General features: G+C 40.2%; 2 protein-coding genes across 2 annotated transcripts; both read right to left on the minus strand.

Moving 5' to 3' along the window:
- Positions 1 to 880: 880 nt before the first annotated feature.
- Positions 881 to 2,507, minus strand: LOC134816861 (uncharacterized). Its single transcript, XM_063825861.1, has 5 exons — positions 2,429 to 2,507; positions 2,101 to 2,273; positions 1,665 to 1,898; positions 1,263 to 1,381; positions 881 to 1,091 (listed from the first exon to the last, which is right to left on the minus strand). The coding sequence occupies exons 1-5, from the start codon at positions 2,505 to 2,507 to the stop codon at positions 881 to 883; spliced, it is 816 nt and encodes a 271-aa protein (XP_063681931.1).
- Positions 2,508 to 12,702: 10,195 nt separating this feature from the next.
- Positions 12,703 to 15,757, minus strand: LOC134817309 (uncharacterized). The gene is made up of 5 exons (XM_063826443.1): positions 15,587 to 15,757; positions 15,259 to 15,431; positions 14,823 to 15,056; positions 13,173 to 13,291; positions 12,703 to 12,998 (listed from the first exon to the last, which is right to left on the minus strand). Exons 1-5 carry the CDS (start codon positions 15,663 to 15,665, stop codon positions 12,788 to 12,790), a joined length of 816 nt encoding a protein of 271 aa, XP_063682513.1. The 5' UTR covers positions 15,666 to 15,757; the 3' UTR covers positions 12,703 to 12,787.
- Between the last annotated feature and the right edge of the window lie 510 nt (positions 15,758 to 16,267).

Consider the following 16,267-nt stretch of genomic DNA (forward strand, 5'->3'; position numbering starts at 1 on the left):
GTTATTAGCCCATTTAATTTTAGAAAATTATTTAAGTATTGAATCTGCATTATCATCAACAATCAATATTCGAGACAAAGTGAAACAATGGAATACCGGGTCCCGAAATTCAAAATTGTAGTCAGTGTTTGGTGTTGTTCTCTTTTTTTGTTTTTTGGAAGGACATGAACAATAACAATAATGAATTTTTAAATCTCGTCACAACTATTTCTCGCAAAACCCTGCACATTGTTAACGGTACCGTTCACAGTACCGTTCACAGTACTGGTCACAGTACCGTTCACAGTACTGTTCACAGTACTGGTAACAGTACCGTTCACAGTACTGGTCACAGTACCGTTCACAGTACCGTTCACAGTACCGTTCACAGTACCGTTCACAGTACTGGTCACAGTACCGTTCACAGTACCGTTCACAGTACCGTTCACAGTACCGTTCACAGTACCGTTCACAGTACCGTTCACAGTACTGGTCACAGTACTGGTCACAGTACCGTTCACAGTACCGTTCACAGTACCGTTCACAGTACTGGTCACAGTACCGTTCACAGTACCGGTCACAGTACCGTTCACAGTACCGTTCACAGTACCGTTCACAGTACCGTTCACAGTACCGTTCACAGTACCGGTCACAGTACCGGTCACCACAGTACTGGTCACAGTACCGTTCACAGTACCGTTCACAGTACCGTTCAACGTACCGTTCACAGTACCGTTCACAGTACCGTTCACAGTACCGGTCACAGTACCGGTCACAGTACCGGTCACAGTACCGTTAACATAGTACAGAGCTCCGGGAGAAGTAGAGGAAATTAAAATATAAAATAAAAAGCTCCTTCTTTGTTTTATTTGGGCGAGGGCACTCCACGTAGAAAATCTGCTCAATGTGCGCCACTTTTCTTCGCATAGTAGGCTGCAAGAAATTTTGGTCCTTGGGTCAGCATAGGTAACTCCCAATTTGATCTACTGATTTTCATACTGGATATGCACTGGAATGGTAAATGGTTGAGGTTGTGCTTATCCAGTCTTGAAGAATTGTCACTCCTGTCCTTTTTAGTTTTGCTGTTAGCAGCCTGTTTGCAGCTGATCCTCCTGTGAGAGTACCGAAATTAGTAATTCAAATTGTTATTAGTATTACCTTAATTTCAAAATTGCATCACAATAAAATCTATAAACGGTACATTTTTCAATTAAGTGGCTGGCCCGATGGAAATCAGGATTCATTATCGTTTCACAATTTCTGACTCCAATTCCCATTCCTACCTGGAGGATGTACTGCCGGTCGTACAAGTTGAAGCATCTTGGAATTCAGCTTGGACTTGGAGGGCACATTTCACATCTTTTACCTCTTTGTTCATAGATGTCGTTTTCGTCTCAAAATCCTGTAATAAGTTAAATCATTTAAGTTATTGTTAGTGTAAATTAACGTAAAAATCATAACTACCTTTACTTATCGGACAATATTTGAACGGACATTAAAATGAGATCCTTCAGCGTCCAATTAATCTCCGTTCAAATTAAGTCCGAGGAGGGTTAAAGTTAAGCATTTAAAATTACAATTGTCTGTTTCGAAGCCATTATACAGACCAACCGTCCAACCAATCATTCTTATCTTGCAGATTCCGAGATGAAAATTCAATAAACTTTTACATTATTTCAGCTCACCTTTTTGAGATTTTCGATTTCATCCTTGTAAGCTGCTAAATCTTCTTTAGCCCTCGTCACAGCTAGGTCTAACTCCCACGCTAAAGCATCTGCTCTTTTAGTAGCGGCTGTTAAATCCTCTTGTCTATTCAGTCGTGACTGTAGGATTAGTGATCTTGATATTTCAAAGGATCGCTCCTCTTTAGCCAGCTGGCGTCTTAGACCGAAAATTGTGTCTTTCTGGCTCCACTTTTCCTGAGGAATAAATTAGTTATGGCAATGAAATTGTATTTGTACTAATCATTATATTTTCAGAAAAAATAAGGTTCGACAGCAGATTGATCAACCTTTATCCTATAATTGCTTATAGGTATAACACTATAACAAGTTGAGAAATATATTTAATATGGTGACATGACAGGTGACAGGTGGTTTGATATAAAAATAACTCTTTCACCTTTTCGAGGAGCTCTACTTTTTCTTTGAGCAGGTCATTCTCCGATGTCAAGATTTCAATCTCGTCTTTGAGAACACCTTTTTCGTTCGTTTCAAACCAAATCTGGCATTTATAAGTGTCCTTTTCCTCGATCAGTTGCCCCAGTTGTTGAAGAGCTACTTCTCTTCTTTGCTCTGAGTAAGAATGTTGGTCAGCTCTCACAAAGTCACTATCTCACTATGAAATTCAAATGCTAAACAAAATACAAATGTATGCAGCATGACTGGTGACTGATAAAAGACCAACATTTTCAAGTCGAAAATTGTTAACACAGTTTGAATATAAGCACCTAAAGAGTTGAGCGGGGCTGGTCGTCTTGTTCGAGAACATCTTCGAATAGCAGTTTGGATTGCTTTTTGAAATCCCATTGAAGATATTGTATTTTCAAGATATAGGATTATAGTGGTTAGATAACTGTGTTTGATAGCAGACAACAAAGCAAGTTAACAAGTGTGGGAATAAATATGACCCGCGTGCATTTCAGGGATTTCAGCACATTTGTCGCGCGCGATTTTGTTCGCCATGACAACGCAACCAACACGTGCTAACGCGTATTATAAACAGATCTGATATTATAATGGTATTAAAGATGGTGATAAGGTAATAGTATAGTATAATAGTATAGTACTATGTTTACAGTATGTACTGAATCCTAGGAAGTTTCCTGAACTTTTAACAGGTAACCCTCCCCATTTTACAACCCTCAATCAAGTTTCCTATCAGTCGACCGAATCAATTAAGTTACAACAAATACGTAATCAAATCATCTTTTCGTGAAATATTCACAAGCTTCAAAGAATTTTAAAAGTTGAATGGAAATGCTCAAACTTAATGCAGCAATGCTTACTTATCGCTTGTCCGTGTCGGAATACAAATACGTTTCTTCGAGTCTCTACCCTAACCCAGATCAACTCGTTTTCATCTCCGAAAACGGAAAATGAAGATCCCGTACGGGTGAAGAAATTCATAACCGCGGGCAGGGAGAGAAGTTTTTAAAGAAGATGCGGTTTCAACTTTTCAAGAGGCAATGATGGAATCAACTTCAGCATAGGGTGTTTCGTGAAGGAGAAATGTGGAGAAAATGAAGTACATTGGAGAAACTGAAAAAATAAAGAAACTTGCCGTTACACGAGCTCCAGCATGATGGCAGCCCCACGAACACCCGGATACAGTATTACACAGCGCCCCAGTAGCAACTTCTTTTAGTTTCCACTAACAAGCCAACTGCGAAAAGGAAAATAATGCTCCGAACGAACATCATGAAGTTGATTTGTTATTTATAAAATTATTCAAATCAGAAATAGAATGGTGCAGTGATATTTTAACAAGCTGTTTTATAAGTTTATAGCGAACTCTGGTTTTTCACCAAACTGAGCCACCCTTGCCCTCCACCTGTTTTTAACTATGTTTGGCTCCTGCGTTAGTCAACTTACCCATTACCTCATTACCATAATCCCAGCATCCTCAATATATGGAGCTGTACTTAAAAACCTCATGTGATTTGTAATTAACACCCAACATTGCAAATAAAATTAAAGTCTGACTATTTCTGCAGTACCCTCACAGACACGTTTACAAGAGGGGACTGGGAAAGTAAACCTGTCTGCTTATGTTTCCAATCGCCAGACTCCACCTGGCCTCTTTTGGTATTGTATTAGTCTATTTAACCATCACCATAATGCCGGCATCCCGAAAATAGAGTTTCGCAGCCTCATGACTCACGAGAGATTTATGTGGAAAATTCGAACAGACTTTCTAAGTAATCAATTGCACTTAAAAGTAATGTGATATTTCAAAAGTAATATAAATTATAATGTGATATTTTCCCATTTTAAATGCTTTTTTACGAATTGGCAAATTTGAAATTCGAGAGTTTACAAATTCGAGTTTACAAACTCGCAGTAGTTATAGTTAGCAATGATCATTAATCCTGACGCTACCATCCCGAGACAAATTTGTATAGCATAGCCTCATAGAAATAAAGCTGAAAAATATCGGACGGTTTTTGTTGGCACAATCTGCAAACATTTGTTAACAAAATTAATAATTTTACGATAACTCAAACTGCCATTTTACAGAAGGTCAAATGATGTGGGTAGTTTGTTTCGAGATTTTGACTTCCAGTACCCCAATTTGGTTTCATACCATCATCAATTAACTGACTAATTGGTTTGTGGGCAAAAATTTCATCCAATCTGTCAAATGTGTGTTCAGAAATTTTTACATCTGAAAATGGGACAGAGATTTGAAAATACAACTTTTCGTTTTCTTAAGATTTCTGCTGTGAGCTTCCTCCGACCCGAATCAAACTTCCAGCACCTCAATCATGTCATTTGGCATCTATAAGTGACTGACTAATTGGTTGCAGGTCAGAAATTCGGCCAAAACTGTAAAATTTCGGCCCTGAAAATTTCAACTTCAAACACTAAAATGGGATAGAGATTGGGACAATATTATTTTCCAATTTTTTTCGAGATTTTGACTTCCAGTACCCCAATTTGGTTTCATACCATCATCAATTAACTGACTAATTGGTTTATGGGCAAAAATTTCATCCAATCTGTCAAATGTGCGTTCAGAAATTTTCGCATCTGAAAATGGGACAGAGTTTTGAAAATTCAAAATACAACATTTCCTTTACTTAAGATTTCTGCTGTGAGATTCCTCCGACCCGAGTCAAACTTCCAGCGACTCAATCATGTCATTTGGCATTTATAGTTCATGACTGACTAATTGGTTGCTGGTCAGAAATTCGGCCAAAACTGTAAAATTTCTGCCCTGGAAATTTCAACTTCAAATATAATACTGAAAATGAGACAGAGTATGAGACAGCCTAATTTTCCAATTTTTTTCGAGATTTTGACTTCCAGTACCCCAATTTGATTTCATACCATCATCAATTAACCGACTAATTGGTATGTGGGCAAAAATTTCATCCAATCTGTCAAATGTGTGTTCAGAAATTTTCACATCTGAAAATGGGACAAAGTTTTGAAAATACAACTTTTCGTTTTCTTAAGATTTCTGCTGTGACATTCCTCCGACCCGAGTCAAACTTCCAGCACCTCAATCATGTCATTTGGCATCTATAGTTGACTGAATAATTGGTTGCGGGTCATAAATTCGGCCAAAACTGTAAAATTTCGGCCATGGAAGTTTCGACTTCAAAAACTGAAATTGGGACAGAGTATGGGACTGTGCCTATGAATCTGAAAAGATTGTAATACATCCAGGTGCCTTTATAACGTTTATTATTTTATTGATTGTTGCAAATTAAGCTGCTGAGTGCTGTGTTAACTGTTGCTGATCGGGAGAGACTCGAGGATCGAGGGACAATAGTCTTACATGTTCTGGAATTGCCGTTCACACACTACACAGTACACATTCTCGACAATTACTACACACTGCACATTCTTAAATATTATCAAGTGTCTAAACGCACTTCATGCTATGAGATGATCAAAATCGGGAGCTTTGCCTTCAGAGGTACGTATCCAGGACGACTCGAACCGAAAATTTTATAAGTCAACATTTTTTCAAAGTTTTTCTAGAAACTAATAAAATATAAGTACTTTTGGTTCTTAAATTTGTTGTTAGTATATTCATATACTGTGTATCTAGTTTTTGGGTTATATCGCAAGGCCAGCTGCTTTGACATCGGCAATCTTTATTTTAATTTTGGTTGATGATATAATTATAATCTAGTCACCAAATTCGCGTAGGTATTTTCCTTTAAATCTGCAGGTCAAATATCAAGTATTCTATAAGTAGATGAATAATGGCACCAATCACGTCCACAGCTTGCCGAATGTAGGTACGGACTTCGAAAATCGAAAAAATATATTTGGCTAATAATATGATCAGGCTAGCATGAAACGTGAACAAAAGTAGCTTCCAGAAAAACTTTGAACAGATTTTGACTTGTCGAGTCATTCTCGATACGTACCTCTGAAAGCAGAGCTCCCGCTTCCGAGCTCGTATTGCGAAGGGGAGGGGGAGGCCTGCCTTCCGAGATCGCATTACAATGGGGAAGCATCGACTCCAAAATCGTACGAAAAGTATGTACTATGTACTAGGTGCTGACTTCAGAATACCAAAAAAACATGTTTGGTTCATAATGATCAGGGTAGTATGAACATGGCATGGAGTACGTTTAGACACTTGATATCATTTAAGAATGTATAATCGTTTTTGTTTGGTTGTAATTTTAAGTGCTCGCTTATCAGTTATTTGTTGCTAAATTGCGATAAGTGAACGTGTGCCATTGTACATTTATTGTACAATACATCGGGTATACATTACACCATGGCAGGGAATCCCCAGAAAAATGACAGTGAAAGTACCAAGATTATTATCGGGAAACTGATAGAAAAAGCTAACTCGTCTATCAGACCTGTTATTTCTACTTTTGAATGTTTACAGTCTCGTTCAGTTAATCTTCAGCGACTTAATCAATTTACGGTCGGAATACTTGAAAGTTGTGCTGAATTTCTAGGAATTGCTCTTGCTGACAAGGACGATTTTAAGATTTTCACTAAGTCATCTCTTGCCAATCGCCTTTATCTTGGTTTTATGGCTCTGATGCCTGGAAAGTGTGGAGAGTGCGGTGATAACTACGTGATTGATCATGATCCTGAGGTCATGCCTTTTTTCGATTGCTTTAAATGTTTCAAAGGTTCACATTGTTGTGAAAGAAACAAAGAGCTACATCAGACCCTGTCAGCTATGAACACGCCGACAGGTTTTGTGTGGCTCTGTAACACATGTCATGGGCTAATTGATCCTATAGAACCTAGGAAACAGAGATCACGCCACACATCTTCTTCACTATCAGGAAATGTTTCTTCTGCTGACAGCCAGTCCTTGGACAGTTCAGCAGATGTTTCCAGTCTTAATCCTTCTAGTGTGATATCTTCGACCCAAATTCCATCTCCTGTGTTATCACCTAGCTCAGCCACTGCAACGACAGCTGCAGCTACAGACTCTTCACAACCAGCCACAACTGTTTGTCAAGAGTTCCTAAACTGGAGTTGTCCACACGGAATCAGTGGAAAAAAGAAGATCAACGGGAACTCTTGCCCTTCTACTCATCCAAGGGTCTGCAATCAGTACCGAGCATCTGGTTTCACGGGAAGGAGTGGTTGTAAAGAAGGTAAAAACTGTACATTCTTTCACCCTGATATCTGTAGAACTGCACTTGAGAATGGTTCGTGTTCTAAAAAGGACTGTTTAAAGTTTCACCCCCGGTCGACCAGAAAGAGTACAAAGGAGCGTCCTGAGAGGGGAGAGCGTCCTAAGAGTAACACTCTTAACACGAATCAGAGGTACAGCAAACAGAATAGTGATGCCAATGCCAACACGAGTGATTTTTTAGAGCTACGAAACTTGATCACTGGGATGGCGGCCAAGTTGGAAGCATTGGAGAAAAAGATGGATCAAGGTACCCCATCCCCATCCCAAACTGTCACACAGCCAATGGGAGCATCCATGATCTACCCAGTTCAATCAGCTCCCCCAATGATGAGTCTAGGTGTGCCCAGGCTACCACACCACCAGATTCCTTTCTCTCCTCACTCTTATTATTAAATGCTAGGAGTTTAAATCCATCTGCCCACAGTACCTGCAGATGGAAGCTTAATGACCTTGTTGGTCATGTAGACGATAAACGACAATCTGGACAGCTCTACCCCTTTATTGCTATCACAGAATCTTGGCTTAAGTCACATATCAGTGACGCCCAGCTTCAGTTACCCGGATACTCACTTTGTCGAAGTGATCGCAGTAAGAGAGTTGGCGGAGGAGTAATACTTTACTCACTGTCGTCCATCCCAGTCTCGGTGTCGGAGACTTACGACGACAGCATTTGCCAGGGAATCTTTAATGTCTACCCTTCTGCTAAACTTTGCATAGCAGTTGCTTATAGGCCACCTGACGCAAGCTCAAGTAGTTTCTCAAAACTAATAGATAGATTTACATTCGCTATTGAGAACCTTGCACCTAGTGGCTACGACGTCTTTATAACAGGCGATTTCAACTTTCCCCAGATTGACTGGGAAACACTAAACATCATGAGCGGTGGGACCTCTGATTCAAATCTCTCCGCCCAATACCTGCTAAACTTCATGTCAACCCATCTGCTGAGTCAGGTGGTTACTGTTCCAACCAGGGGAAACAGTACACTAGACCTCGTCTTGTGTAACAATGATCGGCTAGTATCTGATGTAACTTGTGAAGCAACAGAAATATCTGATCATGACATGGTTAATGTACTGCTATCCTTTAACCCTGGTCTGATGGAGAAGGCTCAGGCTTCATATCTTGACGAAATGAGCTTCCGAGCCCTAGACTTTAATCGGGCAGACTTCGAACCGATTACTGAGATCCTGAACAGAGTGAATTGGAAAACCTTGAGAGACGCAAGCACTTTTGAAGAATTTCCCGCAGAGTTTACACGGACAGTGCTCAATATATGCCTGGAAAATGTTCCTCGGAAACGACCACCAACTGGCCAGCCGAAGCTTTATAATTCGCTGAGAAGGAAGAAGTCACGACTTAAAACCCGTCTCTCTGCTGCAAAGTGTGCCAATGACCTAGCTCGAATCAAGAAACTTGAAGACGAAATTGGATTAATTTGCTATGAGATCAAGGAAGCTATAGTCCACCATCTTGATAAAGGTGAAAAGAGAGCAGTGGATAAAATTAAAGTCAATCCTAAATACTTTTACTCATACGCTAAATCTTTTTCTAAAGTTAAGCACAATATTTCAACTCTTCTAAACCGTGATAAGAAACTGGTAACTGAACGGAAAGAGTTAGCTAATATACTGCAGCAACAGTTCTGTTCTGTCTTTAGTGACCCCAACTGCCCTGATAAGTCACTACCTACATTTACAGTACCACCTCTCACTAGTAGGGATACAGAACTGGTACTCACACCTAACCACATCGCGGAAGCTATATCTGAGATTAAGCTGGACTCTGCACCCGGACCCGATGGTATTCCTGCTATTCTCCTCAAAAGATGTGCTTCAAGCTTGAGTGTTCCGATTCATCTCCTCTGGTCTGAGTCCATGTATACAGGCATAGTCCCAAGTTTCTACAAGACTGGATATGTCACACCGCTTTTCAAGAAAGGTAGCAGGTGTGATGCTGCTAACTACAGACCGGTTACTCTGACCTCACATGTAGTCAAAGTCTATGAAAGAGTGGTTAGGAAACACATGGTTCAGCATCTCGAAACCAACAATTTGTTATCTGACAAACAACATGGTTTCAGATCGAACAGAAGCTGCTTGACCCAAATGCTCGATCACTTTGATGACATCTTTGAAGGGTTTACTCAGGGGAAAGACACAGACTCTATATACCTCGACTTCGCCAAGGCGTTTGATAAAGTTGACTTGGACCTTCTCTTGTTGAAGTTAAAGAGATACGGATTTCATGGCAAACTTCTAAGCTGGATCCAGTCATTTCTCTCTGACCGTGAACAGGTTGTAGTCCTAAACGGTGTTCATTCGAACAGTGCCAGGGTTCTAAGTGGTGTCCCTCAGGGAAGTGTGTTAGGACCACTATTGTTCATTTTGTTTATTAACGATCTAGAGCTAGCTGTTACCTCTTCTAAGGTAAGCTTCTTTGCTGACGATACTAGGGTCTCCAAACGTATCGATTGCTTTGAGGACTGTCTGCTGCTTCAGGCTGATCTGTACGGTATTCTCGACTGGTCACGCTGCAACAACATGAAGCTCCACGAACAGAAGTTTGAGCTCCTGAATCATCTCCACAATAGAAAGAGTACCTTTTCTGAACTCCCTTTTTACGTGGAAACTCTACTTTACAAGGTCTCCAGCGAGGAAATACTACATCCCGTTGAGAACGTTAGAGACCTCGGAGTTATGGTATCAAGCGATCTGAACTGGTCCAAACAGATCGGTAATATGGTCAAGAAAGCTAGAAGCACACTGTCATGGGTGTTTAGTGTCTTCAAAACTCGTGATAGGACCGTAATGACTACCCTATATAAGTCTTTGGTCAGAAGCCTACTAGAGTACTGTTGTCCGCTGTGGGACCCTGTTAAGGTGACTGAGATCCAGCTTTTGGAGGGGGTCCAGCGAACATTCACCGATCGTATATGCGGTCTGGAAAATATGAACTACTGGGAGAGGCTTTCACATCTAAAGCTAATGTCACTGCAGCGCAGAAGGGAACGGTACACTATTCTGATGATGTGGAAGATCCTTCACAATGTTGTCCCCAATTGCAGCAATATAAGGTTCACAAAAACATCCAGACATGGTACCCGAGCAATCATCCCTTCCCTGTCTAGGTTGAGTTCCTCGAGCAACCAGACACTCTATGACAGCTCATTTGCTGTAAGAGGACCAAAACTGTGGAACAAAGTGCCTGATAATATTAAAGCTGAAGCTACGTTTGAGTCGTTTAAAGTTAGTTTGTCCAAGTTTATTGCTTTGATACCGGACAACCCTCCGACTTCCGGTTATAGCTGCAGCTGGTCTAATTCCCTGGTAGACTACTCGCCATCGAGGTGGTCAGAAATCTGATGACCCTTCCTGCTACGAGGATAAACACAACCAAAGTAACCAAAGTAAGTAATGTGTAGTGTGTAGTAATTGGATGTGACTGGACATTGTCTAGAATGTGTAGTGTGTGGACGGCAATTCCAGAACATGTAAAACTATTGTCCCTCGATCCTCGAGTCTCTCCTGATCGGCAACAGTTAACACAGCACTCAGCAGCTCACTGTGCAATAATAAATAAAATAATAAACGCTATAATGTGTATGTATAAAGGAACTGCAGGATGTATCCCATTCTTTTCAGATTCATGGGCAGCGATCATATTAGTCAGGCCCCCCATGATCAAATCTATACTAGTACCTAAACATTACCAGAAAACCGGAAACAAAATGTTAGGCTCATAATGATTAGGCCTAGCATGAACCGTGGAGAAAATTGGTTTCCAGGAATCCACTTTCACAAGCATTTCTTGACCCACTCCCACTCGCCTGCTGAGTGCTGACGTAACCTTGTTGGCCCAAGACTTGACTGCACTAGACATGAAATTGACCATTGACATTAACTTAACCAGTAACCACTAGACATTCAATGGATTATGAAATCGTCCAGTAGGTGATATCAGTGTTGTTATTGACAAATTATCGTTAAATGATGTAGTTTGCAATCTTCGCATATGCAGATCTGAATATTTTGCCTTTGGGGTTTGGTGTAACTGCAGCTCAATACAATCATTACTGACTTGTCAATTTCTAATTAAATGTCACCGAAAGCTCGTGATAATTGAACCAACCTCTTTTCTACATCCTATACTCTGGACCAAGCACATAAATCGCGCGATGTGCAAATGCAAAATGATACCGAGAATAAAATCGGTCATTCGCTTTTCACATTATCGGTCACAGTACCGTTCACAGTACCGGTCATAGTACCGTTCACAGTACCGGTCATAGTACCGTTCACAGTAGACACGTTATTTTTGAATTGATGTTATTAGCCCATTTAATTTTAGAAAATATTTTAGTATTGAATCTGCATCATCATCAACAATCAATATTCAAGACAAAGTGAAACAATGGAATACCGGGTCCCGAAATTCAAAATTGTAGTCAGTGTTTGGTATTGTTCTCTTTTTTTGTTTTTTGGAAGGATATGAACAATAACAATAACGAATTTTTAAATCTCGTCACAACTATTTCTGGCAAAACCCTGCACATTGTGAACGGTACCGTTCACAGTACCGTTCACAGTACTGTTTACAGTACCGTTTACAGTACCGTTCACAGTACCGTTCACAGTACCGTTCACAGTACCATTCACAGTACTGGTCACAGTACCGTTCACAGTACCGTTCACAGAACCGTTCACAGTACCGTTCACAGAACCGTTCACAGTACCGTTCACAGTACCGTTCACAGTACCGTTCACAGTACCGTTCACAGTACCGTTCACAGTACCGTTCACAGTACCGTTCACAGTACCGTTCACAGTACCGGTCACAGTAGCGTTCACAGTAGCGTTCACAGTACCGTTCACAGTACCGTTCACTGTACTGTTTACAGTACCGTTTACAGTACCGTTCACAGTACCGTTCACAGTACCGTTCACAGTACCATTCACAGTACTGGTCACAGTACCGTTCACAGTACCGTTCACAGAACCGTTCACAGTACCGTTCACAGAACCGTTCACAGTACCGTTCACAGTACCGTTCACAGTACCGTTCACAGTACCGTTCACAGTACCGTTCACAGTACCGTTCACAGTACCGTTCACAGTACCGTTCACAGTACCGGTCACAGTAGCGTTCACAGTAGCGTTCACAGTACCGTTCACAGTACCGTTCACAGTACCGGTCACAGTACCGTTCACAGTACCGTTCACAGTACCGTTCACAGTACCGTTCACAGTACCGGTCACAGTACCGTTCACAGTACCGGTCACAGTACCGTTCACAGTACCGTTCACAGTACCGGTCACAGTACCGTTCACAGTACCGGTCACAGTACCGGTCACACAGTACAGAGCTCCGGGAGAAGTAGAGGAAATTAAAATATAAAATAAAAAGCTCCTTCTTTGTTTTATTTGGGCGAGGGCACTCCACGTAGAAAATCTGCTCAATGTGCGCCACTTTTCTTCGCGTAGTAGGCTGCAAGAAATTTTGGTCCTTGGGTCAGCATAGGTAACTCCCAATTTGATCTACTTATTTTCATACTGGATAATGACTGGAATGGTAGATGGTTGAGGTTGTGCTTCTCCAGTCTTGAAGAATTGTCACTCCTGTCCTTTTTAGTTTTGCTGTTGGCAGCCTGTTTGCAGCTGATCGACCTGTGAGAGTACCGAAATTAGTAATTCAAATTGTTATTAGTATTACCTTAATTTCAAAATTGTATCACAATAAAATCCAACGGTACATTTTTCAATTAAGTGGCTGGCCCGATGGAAATCAGGATTCATTATCGTTTCACAATTTCTGACTCCAATTCCCATTTGCATTCCTACCTGGAGGATGTACTGCCGGTCGTACAAGTTGAAGCATCCTGGAATTCAGCTTGGACTTGGAGGGCACATTCCACATCTTTTACCTCCTTGTTCATAGATGTCGCTTTCGTCTCAAAATCCTGTAATAAGTTGAATCATTTAAGTTATTGTTAGTGTAAATTAACGTAAAAATCATAACTACCTTTACTTACCGGACATTATTTGAACGGACATTAAAATGAGATCCTTCAGCGTCCAATTAATATCCGTTCAAAATAAGTCCGAGGAAGGTAAAAGTTAAGCATTTAAAATAAAAATTGTCTGTTTCGAAGCCATTATACCTTAGTTGTAGTGAACGTACGGAACGTTCACTAAAAACAGTTTGTGAACGCGTTCGCTAAAAGATTTTAACGTTCGGAACATAAGGAACGTTAATTGCTATTATGAAATTAAAATGCCGGACATAGCCCAATTATCCGGCAAAGATGCTGACAGATGAACGAGATTCTCTAAGACGGCAGGTGGACGTTTTCCAGAAACGGCTGATCACTGAGCAATTCCCATGTACCCTAACAACTGATGGTTGGAAGGATCTATCCTCTCACCCTCTCGTTAACTTCATCCTCGTGCAAAGGCAGGACATTATTTTTCATGACGCAGTTAATGCTACAGGGGTTGAGAAAACTGCGAATGGTCAGTAAGAGATTGTAAAAGCCAAAATTGAAGAAATTGGCGCCGACAGGATTTGCCACGTTGTAACAGACAATCCAAATGTCAATAAATCTCTACGACGCTTAATCGAAGCTGATTATGAACACATCATAGGATCATGCGGTGTAACCCACCAGTTCGATCTACTTGCCGAGGATGTCGGGAAGTTGAGCTGGACCAAGGAGACATTGTCGAATTGTAACAAAATAGTTACAAATGTGAAGAAACGTTTAGAACCCATTCTCATGTCAATTTGCTGAAACCAGGGGAAACTCGGTTTGCCACCCAGTTAATTATGTTAGAGAGACTGAAGGGTTCCAAGGATACTTTGATTAAGACTTATATTGATCCAACCCTTACTGAGTCTGTTAGCAATAAAAGTAATGCATACAAGAATTTGTTTGAGTGCGCTAAAGATTTAGTGTTTGACCCCCATTTCTGGATAGAAGTCGACTATTTAATATGCTCAATTCTCGAGCCGATAATAGTCTTGCTTAAATTTTCAGACAATAGTCTTAAGATTCCTGTTGGTTTCATCGGTGTAATTTATTACAAATATTATCTGTTCACCTTAAAGTTAGCAAATTTTGCTTTCCGCAATAGAAACCATAAAAGTGATATGGTTAGTGTTGCCAACAAAAAGTGGCTCGAGCTCCATTCCCCCCTACATTCAGTAGGGTTTTGTGTTTACCCGGCTTATCAGGGATATGATCAGCACACGAATCAGGATTCAGGATGTCTGGAAGTTAAAAACTATCGGAAAAATTATCAAAATATTGACTAACGTTCACTAACGTTCACAAACGTTCACTACAAAATGATTGGAACGTACGTTCAGTACGACTAAGTTCAGCGTTCACTACAACTAAGCATTATACAGACCAACCGTCCAACCAATCATTCTTATCTTGCAGATACCGAGATGAAAGTTCAATAAACTTTTACATTATTTCAGCTCACCTTTTTGAGATTTTCGATTTCATCCTTGTAAGCTGCTAAATCTTCTTTAGCCCTCGTCACAGCTAGGTCTAACTCCCGCGCTAAAGCATCTGCTCTTTTAGTAGCGGCTGTCAAATCCTCTTGTCTATTCAGTCGTGACTGTAGGATTAGTGATCTTGATATTTCAAAGGATCGCTCCTCTTTAGCCAGCTGGCGTCTTAGACCGAAAATTGTGTCTTTCTGGCTCCACTTTTCCTGAGGAATAAATTAGTTATGGCAATGAAATTGTATTTGTACTAATCATTATATTTTCAGAAAAAATAAGGTTCGACAGCAGATTGATCAACCTTTATCCTATAATTGCTTATAAGTATAACACTATAACAAGTTGAGAAATATATTTAATATGGTGACATGACAGGTGACTGGTGGTTTGATATAAAAATAACTCTTTCACCTTTTCGAGGAGCTCTATTTTTTCTTTGAGCAGGTCATTCTCCGATGTCAAGATTTCAATTTCGTCTTTGAGAACACCTTTTTCGTTCGTTTCAAACCAAATCTGGCATTTATAAGTGTCCTTTTCCTCGATCAGTTGCCCCAGTTGTTGAAGAGCTACTTCTCTTCTTTGCTCTGAGTAAGAATGTTGGTCAGCTCTCACTAAGTCACTATCTCACTATGAAATTCAAATGCTAAACAAAATACAAATGTATGCAGCATGACTAGTGACTGATAAAAGACCAACATTTTCAAGTCGAAAATTGTCAACACAGTTTGAATATAAGCACCTAAAGAGTTGAGCTGGGCTGGCCGTCTTGTTCGAGAACATCTTCGAATAGCAGTTTGGATTGCTTTTTGGAATCCCATTGAAGATATTGTGTTTTCAAGATATAGGATTATAGTGGTTAGATAACTGTGTTTGATAGCAGACAATAAAGCAAGTTAACAAGTGTGGGAATAAATATGACCCGCGTGCATTACAGGGATTTCAGCACATTTGTCGCGCGCGATTTTGTTCGCCATGACAACGCAACCAACACGTGCTAACGCGTATAAAACAAATCAGATATTATAATGGTATTAAAGATGGTAATAGTATAGTATAATAGTAAAGTACTATGTTTACAGTCTGTACTAAATCCTAGGAAGTTTCCTGAACTTTTAACAGGTAACCCTCCCCATTTTATAACCCTCGATCAAGTTTCCTATCAGTCGACCGAATCAATTAAGTTACAACAAATACGTAATCAAATCATCTTTTGGTGAAATATTTACAAGCTTCAAAGAATTTTAAAAGTTGAATGGAAATGCTCAAACTTAATGCAGCAATGCTTACTTATCGCTTGTCCGTGTCGGAATACAAACTTACAAATACGTTTCTTCGAGTCTCTACCCTAACCCAGATCAACTCGTTTTCATCTCCGAAAACGGAAAATGAAGATCCCGTACGGGTGAAGAAATTCATAACC

Source organism: Bolinopsis microptera, chromosome 6 (assembly GCF_026151205.1).
Source record: "Bolinopsis microptera isolate Bmic1 chromosome 6, MBARI_Bmic_1.0, whole genome shotgun sequence".
In the NCBI taxonomy this organism is placed as follows: domain Eukaryota; kingdom Metazoa; phylum Ctenophora; class Tentaculata; order Lobata; family Bolinopsidae; genus Bolinopsis; species Bolinopsis microptera.

Coding starts and splice junctions, on each gene's coding strand:
- LOC134817309 (XM_063826443.1), bottom strand. CDS start 15,665: ATGGGATTCCAAAAAGCAATCCAAACTGCTATTCGAAGATGTTCTCGA. Junction 15,057..15,258: donor AAATAGAGCTCCTCGAAAAG/GTGAAAGAGTTA, acceptor TTTATTCCTCAG/GAAAAGTGGAGCCAGAAAGA. Junction 13,292..14,822: donor AAATCGAAAATCTCAAAAAG/GTGAGCTGAAAT, acceptor AACTTATTACAG/GATTTTGAGACGAAAGCGAC.
- LOC134816861 (XM_063825861.1), bottom strand. CDS start 2,507: ATGGGATTTCAAAAAGCAATCCAAACTGCTATTCGAAGATGTTCTCGA. Junction 1,899..2,100: donor AAGTAGAGCTCCTCGAAAAG/GTGAAAGAGTTA, acceptor TTTATTCCTCAG/GAAAAGTGGAGCCAGAAAGA. Junction 1,092..1,262: donor ACCGGCAGTACATCCTCCAG/GTAGGAATGGGA, acceptor GTACTCTCACAG/GAGGATCAGCTGCAAACAGG.